General features: G+C 42.7%; 1 protein-coding gene across 1 annotated transcript in view; it reads right to left on the bottom strand.

The window, feature by feature from the left end:
- The window catches only part of LOC124777022 (cardioacceleratory peptide receptor-like), a 297,735-nt gene that overhangs the window by 96,217 nt on the left and 184,377 nt on the right, over window positions 1-17,141 (bottom strand). The window contains exon 3 of the mRNA XM_047252274.1: window positions 6,611-6,704. Coding sequence (XP_047108230.1) covers window positions 6,611-6,704 — 94 coding nt within the window. The remainder of the gene's footprint in view (window positions 1-6,610; window positions 6,705-17,141) is intronic.

Genomic DNA, 17,141 nt, shown 5'->3' with positions numbered 1-17,141 from the left:
GAATGTCAATATAACCACAGTTTCATTATACAGATGCTCGAACATGTTTGGGATCCAACACGCTACCTTTATTTCTCCAACTGATTTTTTTTTTTTTTGTTCAGAGTAAAGATGTTATTTATTATTTCGTTCCGATCTGAGTTCGCGCTTATTCACAGACGTGCAGAAGGTGTAAAACAATTTTTCAGCAATTTATCTTGCGAAACTCTACGCATGAAATTCCATGAACCGGGGAACCTGTTTTCTACGTTGATCCTGTGAATCCTCAGCACAGTCCTGCGTTTTGGTCCCGTAAACTAATGACATCTCGCGCAGAGGAATTTAAGCAACCATTCCTCCAACGAGAGCTTGGTTAAATAAACGAAAAAAAAACCTTTCTGCTGCACACTGTTAGCGATATCAGTAACACAGACCATTATGATTGGTATCAACAAAACAGCTGCCACGAAATCCTTGTAATATACCTGGGAGAATGCGCGAAAAGATGTCGACATGAAATTAAGCTGACATGCTGATGAAGACTAGAGCCAACGTCAAATTGTACTGCGACAGGCAGCTGAACTTCCTGCAAAATGAGCAAACAATAAGTAACTTAGTATTAAGCAAACTGCGTTCCCATACAAAGATACTTCCAGCTCCTTTTGCCATAGCAGGTGGCATCCGATGCGCGGTGCGTTGGTTTATTATGAGGGGAAATATTTTTAAAATGGTTTGCTGCACATAAAACTGAGAACCGCTCGTCTAAACCTCACAGATCTAAGACAAAATTACAAATCTCTTCTTATTAACTGCATGCACAAAATGTATTGGAGGAGGGAACCACAGACAACGCGGATGAGTAGGAAGAACAAACCTGTATCGTTAGGATGTAGTATTACTAGTGTCCCGCTGGGCACAGTTGCTTAAATATCTGAGCGTAGCATTTCAAAGCGATATGAAATGGAAGGAGCATGTGAGAACTATGGTAGGGAAGGCGAATAGTTGACCTCAGTTTATTAGGAAACTGTAGGAAAGAGTGGTTCAGCTGTAAAGGAGATCGCACGTACGACGCTGGTACGACCTATTCTTGAGTACTGCTCGAGTGTTTGGTATCGCTACCAGGTCGGACCGAAGGAAGAAACTGAAGCAATTCAGAGGCGGACTGCTAGATTTATTACCGGTAGGTTCGAACGACACGTAGGTGGTACGGAGATGCTTCGGGAACTCAAATAGGAATCCCTGGAGGGAAGTCGACGTTCTTTTCGAGAAACACTATTGAGAAAATTTAGAGAATCGGCATTCGAAGCTGACTGCCCAACGATTCTACTGCCGCTGACCTACACTCTTTGTAAGGACCAAGAAGATACGAGAAATTAGGGCTCATACGGAGGCATATAATCAGTCGTTTCTTTCCCTCTATTTGCGAGTGGATCAGGAAAGGAAATGACTAATAGTGGTAAAGGGTATCCTCCGCCACCCACTGTTCGGTGGCTTGCGGAGTATCTATGTAGATGTAGATTTAGATGTAGATCTTAACACTTGGGTGCCAATAAGCATGGAAGCACCAATCGACATAACCCCATAAAAGTTTTAACATACATGAAGTTATATTTTTTCGAGCCCAGTTGCATACGCAAGAACCGCAGTCCATAATAGATCTATGATTTTATACTGAAGAACAGTTATATAAAAAAAGAAAAAAATCATCTGCAGGAAGCGTTCCCTCACATAAACTCGAATATTAGCTGGAGGAATTTGAACACAAACGTTCCTTGATCCGATGTTAAAGCCATGCCTCCATGATCGTCGAAGTAAAAACAGTAACCGACACATTTATAATTGACCAGCCGTTTTCAACGATTATTACTCTTACGTGCAATTATAACAATCAGTGAGATTCCATAACTATACAGCATTATTTGGCAACTGGATAAACGCAATACACCCAACACCATAACTAACAAGAAGAAGACGAAGTAGGAAAAAAGAAGAAAAGACAGAAGGAAAAAAAATTCCCAGGTGCGAGTAACATTCGTGCACTGAGAGTTTCGTACAAACAATTACCTGCATGGACAATTTATCCATTACGGGAACTGAGGTACTGAAGATTTTTGCCTGTTATCGACATTGATACTAATAAGATATCGGTTCCAGGAATACCAAGAGTTTCGAGGGTGTTTTAAATGACAAATATGTGTGAATTCCTAAGGGACCAAACTGCTGAGGTCATCGGTCCCTACAATTACACACAATTTAAACTAACTAAAATTAACTTATGCTAAGTACAACACACAGACCCATGCCCGAGGGATGACTCGAATTTCCGCGCAGTCTGTGCATGGCGCCCTAAAATGCGCGCCTCTCCGCGCGGCGAGGATGTTTTAATTTCAAGTTTGAAATCGGATAGCAGATGTTGTTGTTGTTGTTGTGGTCTTCAGTCCTGAGATTGGTTTGATGCAGCTCTCCATGCTACTCTATCCTGTGCAAGCTTTTTCATCTCCCAGTACCTGCTGCAACCTACATCCTTCTGAATCTGCTTAGTGTATTCATCTCTTGGTCTCCCTCTACGATTTTTACCCTCCACGCTGCACTCCAATACTAAATTGGTGATCCCTTGATGCCTCAGAACATGTCCTACCAACCGATCCCTTCTTCTGGTCAAATTGTGCCACAAACTTCTCTTCTCCCCAATCCTATTCAATACTTCCTCATTAGTTATGTGATCTACCCATCTAATCTTCAGCATTCTTCTGTAGCACCACATTTCAAAAGCTTCTATTCTCTTCTTGTCCAAACTATTTATCGTCCATGTTTCACTTCCATACATGGCTACACTCCATACAAATACTTTCAGAAACGACTTCCTGACACTTAAATCAATACTGGATGTTAACAAATTTCTCTTCTTCAGAAACGCTTTCCTTGCCATTGTCAGCCTACATTTTATATCCTCTCTACTTCGACCATCATCAGTTATTTTGCTCCCCAAATAGCAAAACTCCTTTACTACTTTAAGTGCCTCATTTCCTAATCTAATTCTCTCAGCATCACCCGACTTAATTAGACTACATTCCATTATCCTTGTTTTGTTTTTGTTGATGTTCATCTTATATCCTCCTTTCAAGACACTGTCCATTCCATTCAACTGCTCTTCCAAGTCCTTTGTTGTCTCTGACAGAATTACAATGTCATCGGCAAACCTCAAAATTTTTATTTCTTCTCCATGAATTTTAATACCTACTCCGAATTTTTCTTTTGTTTCCTTTACTGCTTGCTCAATATACAGATTGAACAACATCGGGGAGAGGCTACAACCCTGTCTTACTCCCTTCCCAACCACTGCTTCCCTTTCATGTCCCTCGACTCTTATAACTGCCATCTGGTTTCTGTACAAATTGTAAATAGCCTTTCGCTCCCTGTATTTTACACCTGCCACCTTTAGAATTTGAAAGAGAGTATTCCAGTCAACATTGTCAAAAGCTTTCTCTAAGTCTACAAATGCTAGAAACGTAGGTTTGCCTTTCCTTAATCTTTCTTCTAAGATAAGTCGTAAGGTCAGTATTGCCTCATGTGTTCCAACATTTCTACGGAATCCAAACTGATCTTCCCCGAGATCGGCTTCTACCAGTTTTTCCATTCGTCTGTAAATAATTCGCATTAGTACTTTGCAGCTGTGGCTTATTAAACTGATAGTTCGGCAATTTTCACATCTGTCAACACCTGCTTTCTTTGGGATTGAAATTATTATATTCTTCTTGAAGTCTGAGGGTTTTTCGCCTGTCTCGTACATCTTGCTCACCAGATGGTAGAGTTTTGTCAGGACTGGCTCTCCCAAGGCCGTCAGTAGTTCTAATGGAATTTTGTCTACTCCTGGGGCCTTGTTTCAACACTGGTCTTTCAGTGCTCTGTCAAACTCTTCACGTAGTATCGTATCTCCCATTTCATCTTCATCTACATCCTCTTCCATTTCCATAATATTGTCCTCAAGTACATCGCCCTTGTATAGACCCTCTATATACTCCTTCCACCTTTCTGCTTCCCGTCTTTGCTTAGAACTGGGTTTCCATCTGAGCTCTTGATATTCATACAAGTCGTTCTCTTATCTCCAAAGGTCTCTTTAATTTTCCTGTAGGCGGTATCTATCTTACCCCTAGTGAGATAGGCCTCTACATCCTTACATTTGTCCTCTAGCCATCCCTGCTTAGCCATTTTGCACTTCCTGTCGATCTCATTTTTGAGACGTTTGTATTCCTTTTTGCCTGTTTCACTTACTGCATTTTTATATTTTCTCCTTTCATCAATTAAATTCAATATTTCTTCTGTTACCCAAGGATTTCTACTAGCCCTCGTCTTTTTACCTACTTGATCCTCTGCTGCCTTCACTACTTCATCCCTCAAAGCTACCCATTCTTCTTCTACTGTATTTATTTCCCCCATTCCTGTCAATTGCTCCCTTATGCTCTCCCTGAATCTCTGTACAACCTCTGGTTCTTTTAGTTTATCCAGGTCCCATCTCCTTAAATTCCCACCTTTTTGCAGTTTCTTCAGTTTTAATCTGCAGGTCATAACCAATAGATTGTGGTCAGAGTCCACATCTGCCCCTGGAAATGTCTTACAATTTAAAACCTGGTTCCTAAATCTCTGTCTTACCATTATATAATCTATCTGATACCTTTTAGTATCTCCAGGGTTCTTCCATGTATACAACCTTCTTTCGTGATTCTTAAACCAAGTGTTAGTTATGATTATGTTGTGCTCTGTGCAAAATTCTACCAGGCGGCTTCCTCTTTCATTTCTGTCCCCCAATCCATATTCACCTACTATGTTTCCTTCTCTCCCTTTTCCTACACTCGAATTCCAGTCATCCATGACTATTAAATTTTCGTCTCCCTTCACAATCTGAATAATTTCTTTTATTTCATCATACATTTCTTCAATTTCTTCGTCATCTGCAGAGCTAGTTGGCATATAAACTTGTACTACTGTAGTAGGTGTGGGCTTCGTATCTATCTTGGCCACAATAATGCGTTCACTATGCTGTTTGTAGTAGCTTACCCGCATTCCTATTTTCCTATTCATTATTAAACCTACTCCTGCATTACCCCTATTTGATTTTGTGTTTATAACCCTGTAGTCACCTGACCAGAAGTCTTGTTCCTCCTGCCACCGAACTTCACTAATTCCCACTATATCTAACTTTAACCTATCCATTTCTCTTTTTAAATTTTCTAACCTACCTGCCCGATTAAGGGATCTGACATTCCACGCTCCTATCCGTAGAACGCCAGTTTTCTTTCTCCTGATAACGACATCCTCTTGAGTAGTCCCCGCCCGGAGATCCGAATGGGGGACTATTTTACCTCCGGAATATTTTACCCAAGAGGACGCCATCATCATGTAATCATACAGTAAAGCTGAATGCCCTCGGGAAAAATTACGGCTGTAGTTTCCCCTTGCTTTCAGCCGTTCGCAGTACCAGCACAGCAAGGCCGTTTTGGTTATTGTTACAAGGCCAGATCAGTCAATCATCCAGACTGTTGCCCTTGCAACTACTGAAAAGGCTGCTGCCCCTCTTCAGGAACTACACGTTTGTCTGGCCTCTCAACAGATACCCCTCCGATGTGGTTGCACCTACGGTACGGCTATCTGTATCGCTGAGGCACGCAAGCCTCCCCACCAACGGCAAGGTCCATGGTTCATGGGGGGGATAGCAGATACCAAAAGAAATATTTTTTTCGTGTGATAGAATTTAAAATTAACAATTTCGTGTTTTTCCCTTTTATAGTGCTGTGGTACCGCGCTTCTTGCCGAATTTCATGATTCTGGGTCACCAGGAAGTACGCTATTTTTGATTAGTTTGTTTTTGAGTATCAAAATATGCCACATAAATGGCCGTATCTTTTGATTGCAATGATTTCGAAGCATAAAATTTTTAAACCACCAAGAGACCAAGCACCTTAATGTGTGAGATAAATTTGAACTCGGCACGTCTACTCGTTCCTGATGAAAATTTTTCTCAACAGTTGGACCGAGACACAGATTGAACAACAAAGCGATTCTACAAGGTTTCCATTTTTACAGATTGAGGCGCGGAATTCTAAAAATGAGGTTGCAGGAATGATTTGTTAAGAATGAAATGTTCCATAGTCTCGAGATTTCATTCACATGCCAGAGGAAACCCTAGATTCATCGCAAGGCAAAATTTGTATTATACTATCTAAATCAGTTTTTTCTTATAATTCACTATGCACTATAATTTGCGAAGTTATTACGAACAAATTTCGTTAAAAATGGTTGTTGCAATATAGATGCTGATGAGTGTTTTTAGGTACTGCGAAATTCAGGATTTCCATCTTTAAATTTAAGCTAACGTAAACACTTTGATAAGGGATTATATAGTACTTACACATGCATAGTACCTTCTGGTTTCAACAGAATGAAAAACGATTCGACATGTTGTTCTTCATTCTAATACGACGTGGTCATTGATCTCCAGTCACACGAATAAAGTAAATGTTTCATTGAAAATAAATGTGCTACTTTGTAATGCTTCTTTGCGGCAGTACTGCCTGCATATTTAACAACTGAGTTTCCACCTTTGACGTCACATCGCAGAAGCGCCAGTACTCACAGCTGCCGGAGAAGTTCATGGGGTGCGTGATGGCGTCGTAGCGGTCTATGCTGAGCGCCACCAGCACGTACGTCGACGAGTACGTCACGACCGCCTGCAACACAGACACACACCACGAGGTCACTACAGACCAGTCTGTCACACACACACACACACGTGGTTGCTCTTATGTCGTGCTGCATCACATTCACATCGTGACTGAGCACCGACCACAGCATGTGGCGGGTTTCGTCAGAAATTTGTAGCGGTGGCTCTGCTGTGTGGCACTAAGTCATTGTGACGCACCCTACGCTATTGAAAATGGTACTGTGAATTCCCGAAACCGGTCTGCGAATTAATTTACACAAAAACTGTGTCTGTTCGGTGATTTTTCCTTTCCCACAGAATTGACTAACAGCTGCAGACCCAATGAAAGTGCTCAAGATGTGGAAATGCATCAAAATCTCTAATTCACCTGCTAATGAACATAAACTGAATGAATATGTTTGCATTTATTCTACTTTGTGAGAGTTTAGAACATTATGTATTCTGCAGTAATGTGAAAAACTCTATAACTATGTTAAGTATTTTAAAAATCTGAACCTTCTTGACGAGACAAAGATTTGTAATGAAATTAGTCAAATTTAAGCGTGGGATAGCAGTTGTGCAAGCAGAATCTCACTAGCGTGATACGTCTGGCTTAAATGAACGTAACACACGTCCGTTTGTAATCTAAGAAGGCGTGCTAAAAAGCGATGGCTCAAAATTTTCTATGTGAAAATTCGAAAATTGGAGGCACGTTTACTGCGGTTAGAAAATCGATTACAGCGCGCTTTCTCACGCACTGGCATAGTTAAACACCGTTATGTTCCACGCTGCAATTGAGAGCCCTTTAGCGGCAGGGGGTTTCACCTTGCGTCAGAGGTGCGGGAGGGTCGACAATGTAATATACACTCCTGGAAATGGAAAAAAGAACACATTGACACCGGTGTGTCAGACCCACCATACTTGCTCCGGACACTGCGAGAGGGCTGTACAAGCAATGATCACACGCACGGCACAACGGACACACCAGGAACCGCGGTGTTGGCCGTCGAATGGCGCTAGCTGCGCAGCATTTGTGCACCGCCGCCGTCAGTGTCAGCCAGTTTGCCGTGGCATACGGAGCTCCATCGCAGTCTTTAACACTGGTAGCATGCCGCGACAGCGTGGACGTGAACCGTATGTGCAGTTGACGGACTTTGAGCGAGGGCGTATAGTGGGCATGCGGGAGGCCGGGTGGACGTACCGCCGAATTGCTCAACACGTGGGGCGTGAGGTCTCCACAGTACATCGATGTTGTCGCCAGTGGTCGGCGGAAGGCGCACGTGCCCGTCGACCTGGGACCGGACCGCAGCGACGCACGGATGCACGCCAAGACCGTAGGATCCTACGCAGTGCCGTAGGGGACCGCACCGCCACTTCCCAGCAAATTAGGGACACTGTTCTTCCTGGGGTATTGGCGAGGACCATTCGCAACCGTCTCCATGAAGCTGGGCTACGGTCCCGCACACCGTTAGGCCGTCTTCTGCTCACGCCCCAACATCGTGCAGCCCGCCTCCAGTGGTGTCGCGACAGGCGTGAATGGAGGGACGAATGGAGACGTGTCGTCTTCAGCGATGAGAGTCGCTTCTGCCTTGGTGCCAATGATGGTCGTATGCGTGTTTGGCGCCGTGCAGGTGAGCGCCACAATCAGGACTGCATACGACCGAGGCACACAGGGCCAACACCCGGCATCATGGTGTGGGGAGCGATCTCCTACACTGGCCGTACACCACTGGTGATCGTCGAGGGGACACTGAATAGTGCACGGTACATCCAAACCGTCATCGAACCCATCGTTCTACCATTCCTAGACCGGCAAGGGAACTTGCTGTTCCAACAGGACAATGCACGTCCGCATGTATCCCGTGCCACCCAACGTGCTCTAGAAGGTGTAAGTCAACTACCCTGGCCAGCAAGATCTCCGGATCTGTCCCCCATTGAGCATGTTTGGGACTGGATGAAGCGTCGTCTCACGCGGTCTGCACGTCCAGCACGAACGCTGGTCCAACTGAGGCGCCAGGTGGAAATGGCATGGCAAGCCGTTCCACAATACTACATCCAGCATCTCTACGATCGTCTCCATGGGAGAATAGCAGCCTGCATTGCTGCGAAAGGTGGATATACACTGTACTAGTGCCTACATTGTGCATGCTCTGTTGCCTGTGTCTATGTGCCTGTGGTTCTGTCAGTGTGATCATGTGATGTATCTGACCCCAGGAATGTGTCAATAAAGTTTCCCCTTCCTGGGACAATGAATTCTCGGTGTTCTTATTTCAATTTCCAGGAGTGTACATGACGTCAATATCTCAGACGATATTGAGAACAGAATAAAAATTCTGGAGAATTACTTTTCAGCACGTCCTTGTACGAACATCGATCAAAATGCAATGCACAATCCACTGAATTTCGGTAATAATGTTTAAGAAAATGGAAGTTTTGTATATAGAGCTACTGGTTAATTCAGAAATAATTACATCCTAGTTGGTCAGACAACGTCACATCCCACGGAAGTGCAGTATTCATTGATGAATGCGACGTAGATTACAGAACAAATAAGTAAAAATGGTAAAAGTGTGTGAGTTACCGGAAATGCAACGACTGAACTACAGAAACATTCGTGTTCGGTGGGTTACACGTATTCTCATATGGCGCTCAATGCTAGTTAAGGATGCAAGTGATAATTTTCTGAAAAACTTCAAAGGCGATTTCCAACGTTTTTATGCTGTCAAGCCGCATCATATTTAACAAGCAAATAGGGCAGAATTTCAAACGAAAGACGTAAAGTTAATCGCGATAACGTAAGATAATGTTCCGCACACATTAGGCGGATAAACGTGCATCTGGCGGTTGAAGGCGCTTGCCTGTAGGACATTGTTCCAGGCAACAAAGACATAATAGTGTTTGTGAAGAAAGGGAAAAATCGAAGACTTTCTTTTCAGGCTAAGAGTGTTCCTGTGCCATGAATCATATTGAGTGGTATTTCCTAGTCCTTACCAATCCAAACTTCAAGAGTATACTGGCTTTAAATTTTAACCAACATTAGTAGCTTACCCCTTTGCCAGTCATGTCAACAGCAACAGTATAGCGAATCACAATTAATACTGCCTCAAACCTATGGAAATGAGTATGGTTGTTTTTTGACTGGACGCTGTCTTGCCGAATAGTCATCCAAAAAAGTCCACTATTAATAGTACGCTGACGCATTGTAATATCGGGAGGTTTAATTCATGTTGTGTACATTTCAGGTTAAGAGCTTGGACACTACACAGCTGTCTGTCCTTGAGTTACTGCGTATGTGGGGGCCCCACAGGTTTGAGGTTGATGTCCTGGTGATGGCAGCAACCATTGAAACTGTCCACCAATAGCATTATATTCGTGAAGTCGATACATGAGGCCACATCATTACGGAAGAGGGGGTGAAGAGGGGAGAGGAAGAGGGTGGATGAGAGGGGGCGGAAAAGAGGGAGTGGGAGAAGAGGGGGTCTTTGGTCATGAGTTTACAAGACCACATAGATTGCAGTTATAGTTGTTCTTTATTAGAGTGTAAATTTTCAAGTGGGCAAGAGTAAATTCACGGATGAGGGGGGGGGGGGGGGGAGGGGGCGGGACATGGGACACTGCTATCTACTTAATCTTCCTCCATCTGAATATCGATAAACGGAATAGTAACAGTTTTCATAGTTGAATTTTATGTTGTTTTAATGGATTTCGAGCATTTAAGTAATCAGTGTTTCTGTTCAGTACCCTCACTTACATTAAGTTATATGAAATGAACCAGTTTTCAGGTAACTACTTTCAATCACATTCAAACAATTATTGTTCGGATCAGATTGCGTCAATGAGATTCAGTTTTATGCAAATTCCCCACTGTAGGATCTATGGCTAGGTCCGTAATTTCGCGTTGACCACATTACTTCACGCGCAATTACAATTTAAAGGGTAGATCTCAAAGATGTGGCCCGCTCCTACTTAGTTTTGAGGGGCAAGAAGTTTATCCACGAGGGATTTCGCAAATTCTTAACACAGACATTGCACAATTACATAAGTATTACATGCGTTGACGGGCTATAACGACAATCATATTGAATGTCCCCTTCTCTGGTGGGAATCACATAGAGTGTGTGTGTGTGCGTGCGCGCGTGTGTGTGTGTGTGTGAGCGCTCGTGCGCGCCCAGATAACTTTTTTAAGTAGCCTCGTCTAGAGATTTTCGACAAATGATGCGGTGTTATTATTCCACGGCAAACATGTTGAGGTTGCTAAGCCAACAGCTAACTGGAGGAAGTATTCCACTGGAGAGATAGTTAAGATGAAACTGAAGTGCTTAATTCTGTGTGCCTAATTTTCTGGGGTTCTGAAGTCGTTGTTAGAGACTAGTTTCCGAGGGTAAGCATGTATTGGTTGTGTCTTATGCTTTCCGGTCGCAAGTTGTCCGAATCTTGGGTCAATCTGACAAGGGAAAAGCGCTCCGATGCGTTCCAGTTTAAGTCTGTGCGAATGAAATTCCTGTCCAATCCACATTTTAACTGTATGTATGAATAAAAGTACACCCTATCCCATTTTCTTTATCAATGGTCTGAGTGAATGAAATTCCGACGCATTCAGTTCCTTAACGGTCTGTGCGAATGAATTCTGACCTGTTCCGTTCCATTCCGTTTCTTAAATGGCCTCCGCGAATATAATTCCGATCCATCGCGTTCCTCTCCATTTGTTTTAACGGTCTATGTGAAAGAAATTTCGATCCGTTTCTTCCATTTCATCTTTAAAACGGTCTGTGTGAAAAAATTTCGACCTGTTCTGCCCCGTTCCATCCCGTTTTAATAGTCTATGTGACTGCTGTCATTTGAATTTCGATAACTGTATTTGTAGCTGATATCATCCGCTACATGTGAGCAGTTACGTATTGGGGTATAAAGTGAGACGATTGCTTATAATTGGTGAAGATGTTGATTAAGCACTGCTGTTATCAACATGCTTCCGAATACCATTGGACGAAGCATTAGTCTTAACAATCAAGTGTAAGAATCTCGACGACATATCCGCAAGAAACCGGCGTTCCGTGATTCGCTAAGTCTCAGGTCTCGATTTTGTTTTACTTACAGGGCTTGTTATTCTGCCCTGCTGTCACCTTTGTCGTTCTCTAGTTGTTGTTGTCCACATGTGGCGCCCTAAGCCGGTCGGCCTGTTGTACGGATTCTCCAGTCGTTCCCGGCCTTGTCACGTTTCTGTCATTATACAATTATTATGCACAGTCCGACTAAACTCCCCATCCCCCCCTCCCTCTCTCAGGTACATCAGTAGGATGCTCTAGAACGTGTAATTCACTAGGCCAACTATTAATCATCCGCTGTTCACCACACAACAAAAACAGTGGAGAATATGTCAGCTATTATTAGCCGGAACGTCTTATGAACCCCCCCCCCACCCCCCCCACTCTTTATCTGACAGCATGCACCCATCGCCGTCGGGGAAGGGGGACGGAGATCTTCTTGCAAATGACTCAGTTAACTTACATTCATACCTCTTCCATTTTACAAGGAAGAGCACGGTGTGGGTTTTATACGACTCAACCACTAAAACTGTCAAAGGGTTCTTTGAATTATGAATGTTGCAAGGAAGAAAATGAATCGCTTAAGCTGAAATGTCAGTCACTAATAACAGGACCGGGAAAACTTCTTCCACTATTGGCCGTCAACAGAGTCGTATCCATTCTCAGTGCTAGAAGGCAGAAAGATACGACACACGTTCCTTTCTGTACATTCCGTTAGACATTGTAAGCATGTAAGCGTTGTGGCTTCGATGTCAATGCAGTATTAGTTGGCTATAATGGTAATCGCTCACTTTGTATAGCACGGAGTTGCGATGCGTTTGGGTAATACACCGCTATACGGATGCCGCATCTTGTACTTTAACACTTTAAATACTGGACGAGCCGCCTTCGTTTTGAATAAGAGAACCCTACCCATTGAAACATCTACTTCTACATCTACATGGATACTCTACAAATCACATTTAAGTGCCTGGCAGAGGGTTTATCGAATCACCTTCACAATTCTGTAATATTCCAATCTCGTATAGCTCGCGGAAATGATGAACACCTATATCTTTCCGTACGAGCTCTGATTTCCCTTATTTTATCGTGGTGATCGTTCCTCCCTATGTAGGTCGGTGTCAACAAAATATTTTCGTATTCGGAGGAGAAAGTTGGTGATTGGAATTTCGTGAGAAGATTCCGTCGCAACGAAAAACGCCTTTCTGTTAATGATTTGCAGCCGAAATTCTGTATCATTTCTGTGACACTCTCTCCCATATTTCGCGTAACGTACTGGCTTTCTATGAACTTGAACATGTTAGTATGATTGATAAACTGACCACTTCCTAAATGAACTATCTACTCGAGTTTCCCGTGCACAAGATCATGCAACTGATCAAACCTGTTCTGACAACTAAAAATATGAGGCAGATCTATGATTTCCCCCAGTGGAGCTATCCCAACATTTCCCGTAGGATATCCTCCGATAGCAGTGTTCGGAAATCACAGACAGACACGTCAGTGACAGTGACAGTTTTAATCTGGCCTAGAGGCGACCTCCGACAGCGGAAGGGTGCCAGCACACTATCTCGGCGTGTTCGGCCAGAGAATTTGTCCACCAACTGCAGTAAAAATGGTGAGTGAAGGTTTTAGCGATGTAATTTGAAAGAAATGATCTGACACAAAAAGGTCACTACTCGCAATAAGAAGGAAACCCAGGTTAGACTTCCGGTCGTGCACAAATTTTCAGCTGCAACTACAGGTTACAGGGCCATCATATCTGAACCTTTCGCACAGGTATCATTTCATATCCCTGAATATTCACTTATTTCATCCACATCAGTCCATTTGCTTTAATTAATTTAATATAAAATTTCTATTTCAATTATTATAATTGATATCAATATTTACGTAGTATGTTAGGGTGCCTATCTGGGCGTATAGTCTTCGCTCTTACAAGGGGCCTTACGGTCTCGGAAATTCAGTTCGGCATGAGACTTCGCTGGTTAGTGGAACACCTCAGAAGTGTCCACCCATAAAAGTTTTGAAGTGCACTAGACAAAATATTCCAAGGAAGATGGCTTTAAAGTGTTACACGCAGCTCATATACTGATCAGTTCACAAGCTATGGCAGCTCAGCGAAATGGCTGAGACCGCAGCGGATTTCATCATGCGGTCAGGTAACTCTTTACTTTGATTTTTTCATAATTGCGTCCAGTAGGCTCTCAGTCAAATAGGGGTATTGCAGGAGTAGGTTTAATAATGAATAGGAAAATAGGAATGCGGGTAAGCTACTACAAACAGCATAGTGAACGCATTATTGTGGCCAAGATAGACACGAAGCCCACGCCTACTACAGTAGTACAAGTTTATATGCCAACTAGCTCTGCAGATGACGAAGAAAATGAAGAAATGTATGATGAGATGAAAGAAATTATTCAGATAGTGAAGGGAGACGAAAATTTAATAGTCATGGGCGACTGGAATTCGAGTGTAGAAAAAGGGAGAGAAGGAAACGTAGTAGGTGAATATGGATTGGGGCTAAGAAATGAAAGAGGAAGCCGCCTGGTAGAATTTTGCTCAGAGCACAACTTAATCATAGCTAACACTTGGTTTAAGAATCATGATAGAAGGTTGTATACATGGAAGAACCCTGGAGATACTAAAAGGTATCAAATAGATTATATAATGGTAAGACAGAGATTTAGGAACCAGGTTTTAAATTGTAAGACATTTCCAGGGGCAGATGTGGACTCTGACCACAATCTGTTGGTTATGACCTGTAGATTAAAACTGAAGAAACTGCAAAAAGGTGAGAATTTAAGGAGATGGGGCCTGGATAAAATGAAAAAACCAGAGGTTGTACAGAGTTTCAGGAAGAGCATAAGGGAACAATTGACAGAAATGGGGGAAAGAAATACAGTAGAAGAAGAATAGGTAGCTTTGAAGGATGAAGTAGTGAAGGCAGCAGAGGGTCAAGTAGGTAAAAAGACGAGGGCTAGTAGAAGTCCTTGGGTAACAGAAGAAATATTGAATTTAATTGATGAAAGGAGAAAATATAAAAATGCAGTTAATGAAGTAGGCAAAAAGGAATACAAACGTCTCGAAAATGAGATCGACAGAAAGTGCAAAATGGCTAAGCAGGGATGGCTAGAGGACAAATGTAAGGATGTAGAGGCTTATCTCACTAGGGGTAAGATAAATACTGCCTACAGGAAAATTAAAGAGACCTTTGGAGATAAGAGAACCACTTGTATGAACATCAAGAGCTCAGATGGAAACCCAGTTTTAAGCAAAGAAGGGAAAGCAGAAAGGTGGAAGGAGTATATAGAGGGTCTATACAAGGACGATGTACTTGAGGACAATATTATGGAAATGGAAGAGGATGTAGATGAAAATGGGAGATAGGATACTGCGTGAAGAGTTTGACAGAGCACTGAAAGACCTGAGTCGAAACAAGGCCCCCGGAGTAGACAACATTCCATTGGAACTACTGACGGCCTTGGGAGAGCCAGTCCTGACAAAACTCTACCATCTGGTGAGCACGATGTATGAAACAGGCGAAATATCCTCAGACGTCAAGAAGAATATAACAATTCCAATCCCAAAGAAAGCAGGTGTTGACAGATGTGAAAATTACCGAACAATCAGTTTAATAAGCCACAGCTGCAAAATACTAACACGAATTCTTTACAGACGAATGGAAAAACTAGTAGAAGCCGACCTCGGGGAAGATAAGTTTGGATTCCGTAGAAATACTGGAGCACGGCAATACTGACCTTACGACTTATCTTAGAAGAAAGATTAAGGAAAGGCAAACCTACGTTTCTAGCATTTGTAGACTTAGGGAAAGCTTTTGACAATGTTGACTGGAATACTCTCTTTCAAATTCTAAAGGTGGCAGGGGTAAAATACAGGGAGCGAAAGGCTATTTACAATTTGTACAGAAACCAGATGGCAGTTATAAGAGTCGAGGGGCATGAAAGGGAAGCAGTGGTTGGGAAGGGAGTGAGACAGGGTTGTAGCCTCTCCCCGATGTTATTCAATCTGTATATTGAGCAAGCAGTAAAGGAAACAAAAGAAAAATTCGGAGGAGGTATTAAAATCCATGGAGAAGAAATAAAAACCTTGAGGTTTGCCGATGACATCGTAATTCTGTCAGAGACAGCAAAGGACCTGGAAGAGCAGTTGAACGGAATGGACAGTGTCTTGAAAGGAGGATATAAAATGAACATCAACAAAAGCAAAACGAGGATAATGGTTCAAATGGCTCTGAGCACTATGGGACTCAACTTCTGAGGTCATTAGTCCTCTAGAACTTAGAACTAGTTAAACCTAACTAACCTAAGGACATCACAAACATGCATGCCCGAGGCAGGATTCGAACCTGCGACCGTAGCGGTCTTGCGGTTCCAGACTGCAGCGCCTTTAACCGCACGGCCACTTCGGCCGGCCGAGGATATTGGAATGTAGTCGAATTGAGTCGGGGGAAGCTGAGGGAATTAGATTAGGAAATGATACACTTAAAGTAGTAAAGGAGTTTTGCTATTTGGGGAGCAAAGTAACTGATGATGGTCGAAGTAGAGAGGATATAAAATGTACACTGGCAATGGCAAGGAAAGCGTTTCTGAAGAAGAGAAATTTGTTAACATCGAGTATAGATTTAAGTGTCAGGAAGTCGTTTCTGAAAGTATTTGTATGGAGTGTAGCCATGTATGGAAGTGAAACATGGACAATAAATAGTTTGGACAAGAAGAGGATATAAGCTTTCGAAATGTGGTGCCACAGAAGAATGTTGAAGATTAGGTGGGTAGATCACGTAACTAATGAGGAAGTATTGAATAGGATTGGGGAGAAGAGAAGTTTGTGGCACAACTTGACCAGAAGAAGGGATCGATTGGTAGGACATGTTCTGAGGCATCAAGGGATCACCAATTTAGTATTGGAGGGCAGCGTGGAGGGTAAAAATCGTAGGGGGAGACCAAGAGATGAATACACTAAGCAGATTCAGAAGGATGTAGGTTGCAGTAGGTTCTGGGAGATGAAGAAGCTTGCACAGGATAGAGTAGCATGGAGAGCTGCATCAAACCAGTCTCAGGACTGAAGACCACAACAACAACAACGACAGGCTCTCAGTCATTCTGGAAAAGTTCTACCTTTAGTATTTGTTTGTTTCAAAGGAGTAAAAAACAGTAAATGAATATGAGCAAAAATTTAAAAATGTCGTAAAACCGTCCTCTAAATCTGGGAATCTAACGACAGAACTGCATATTGACTTTCTCAACCGTTATTTGAAATCTGATGTGGGAGGAGAACAGTTTCTGTTAACTGACTTTTGGGGGTGGAGAAGCAAATTCTGAATTATATGACGAAATCTTTCAGGATGACGAGAAATCATCGATATATACAATTAAACTGTGTCCTCCAAAAGGTACTCC

Source organism: Schistocerca piceifrons, chromosome 2 (genome assembly GCF_021461385.2).
Source record: "Schistocerca piceifrons isolate TAMUIC-IGC-003096 chromosome 2, iqSchPice1.1, whole genome shotgun sequence".
NCBI lineage: Eukaryota > Metazoa > Arthropoda > Insecta > Orthoptera > Acrididae > Schistocerca > Schistocerca piceifrons.
This window is presented reverse-complemented; position numbering and strand designations above follow the sequence as displayed.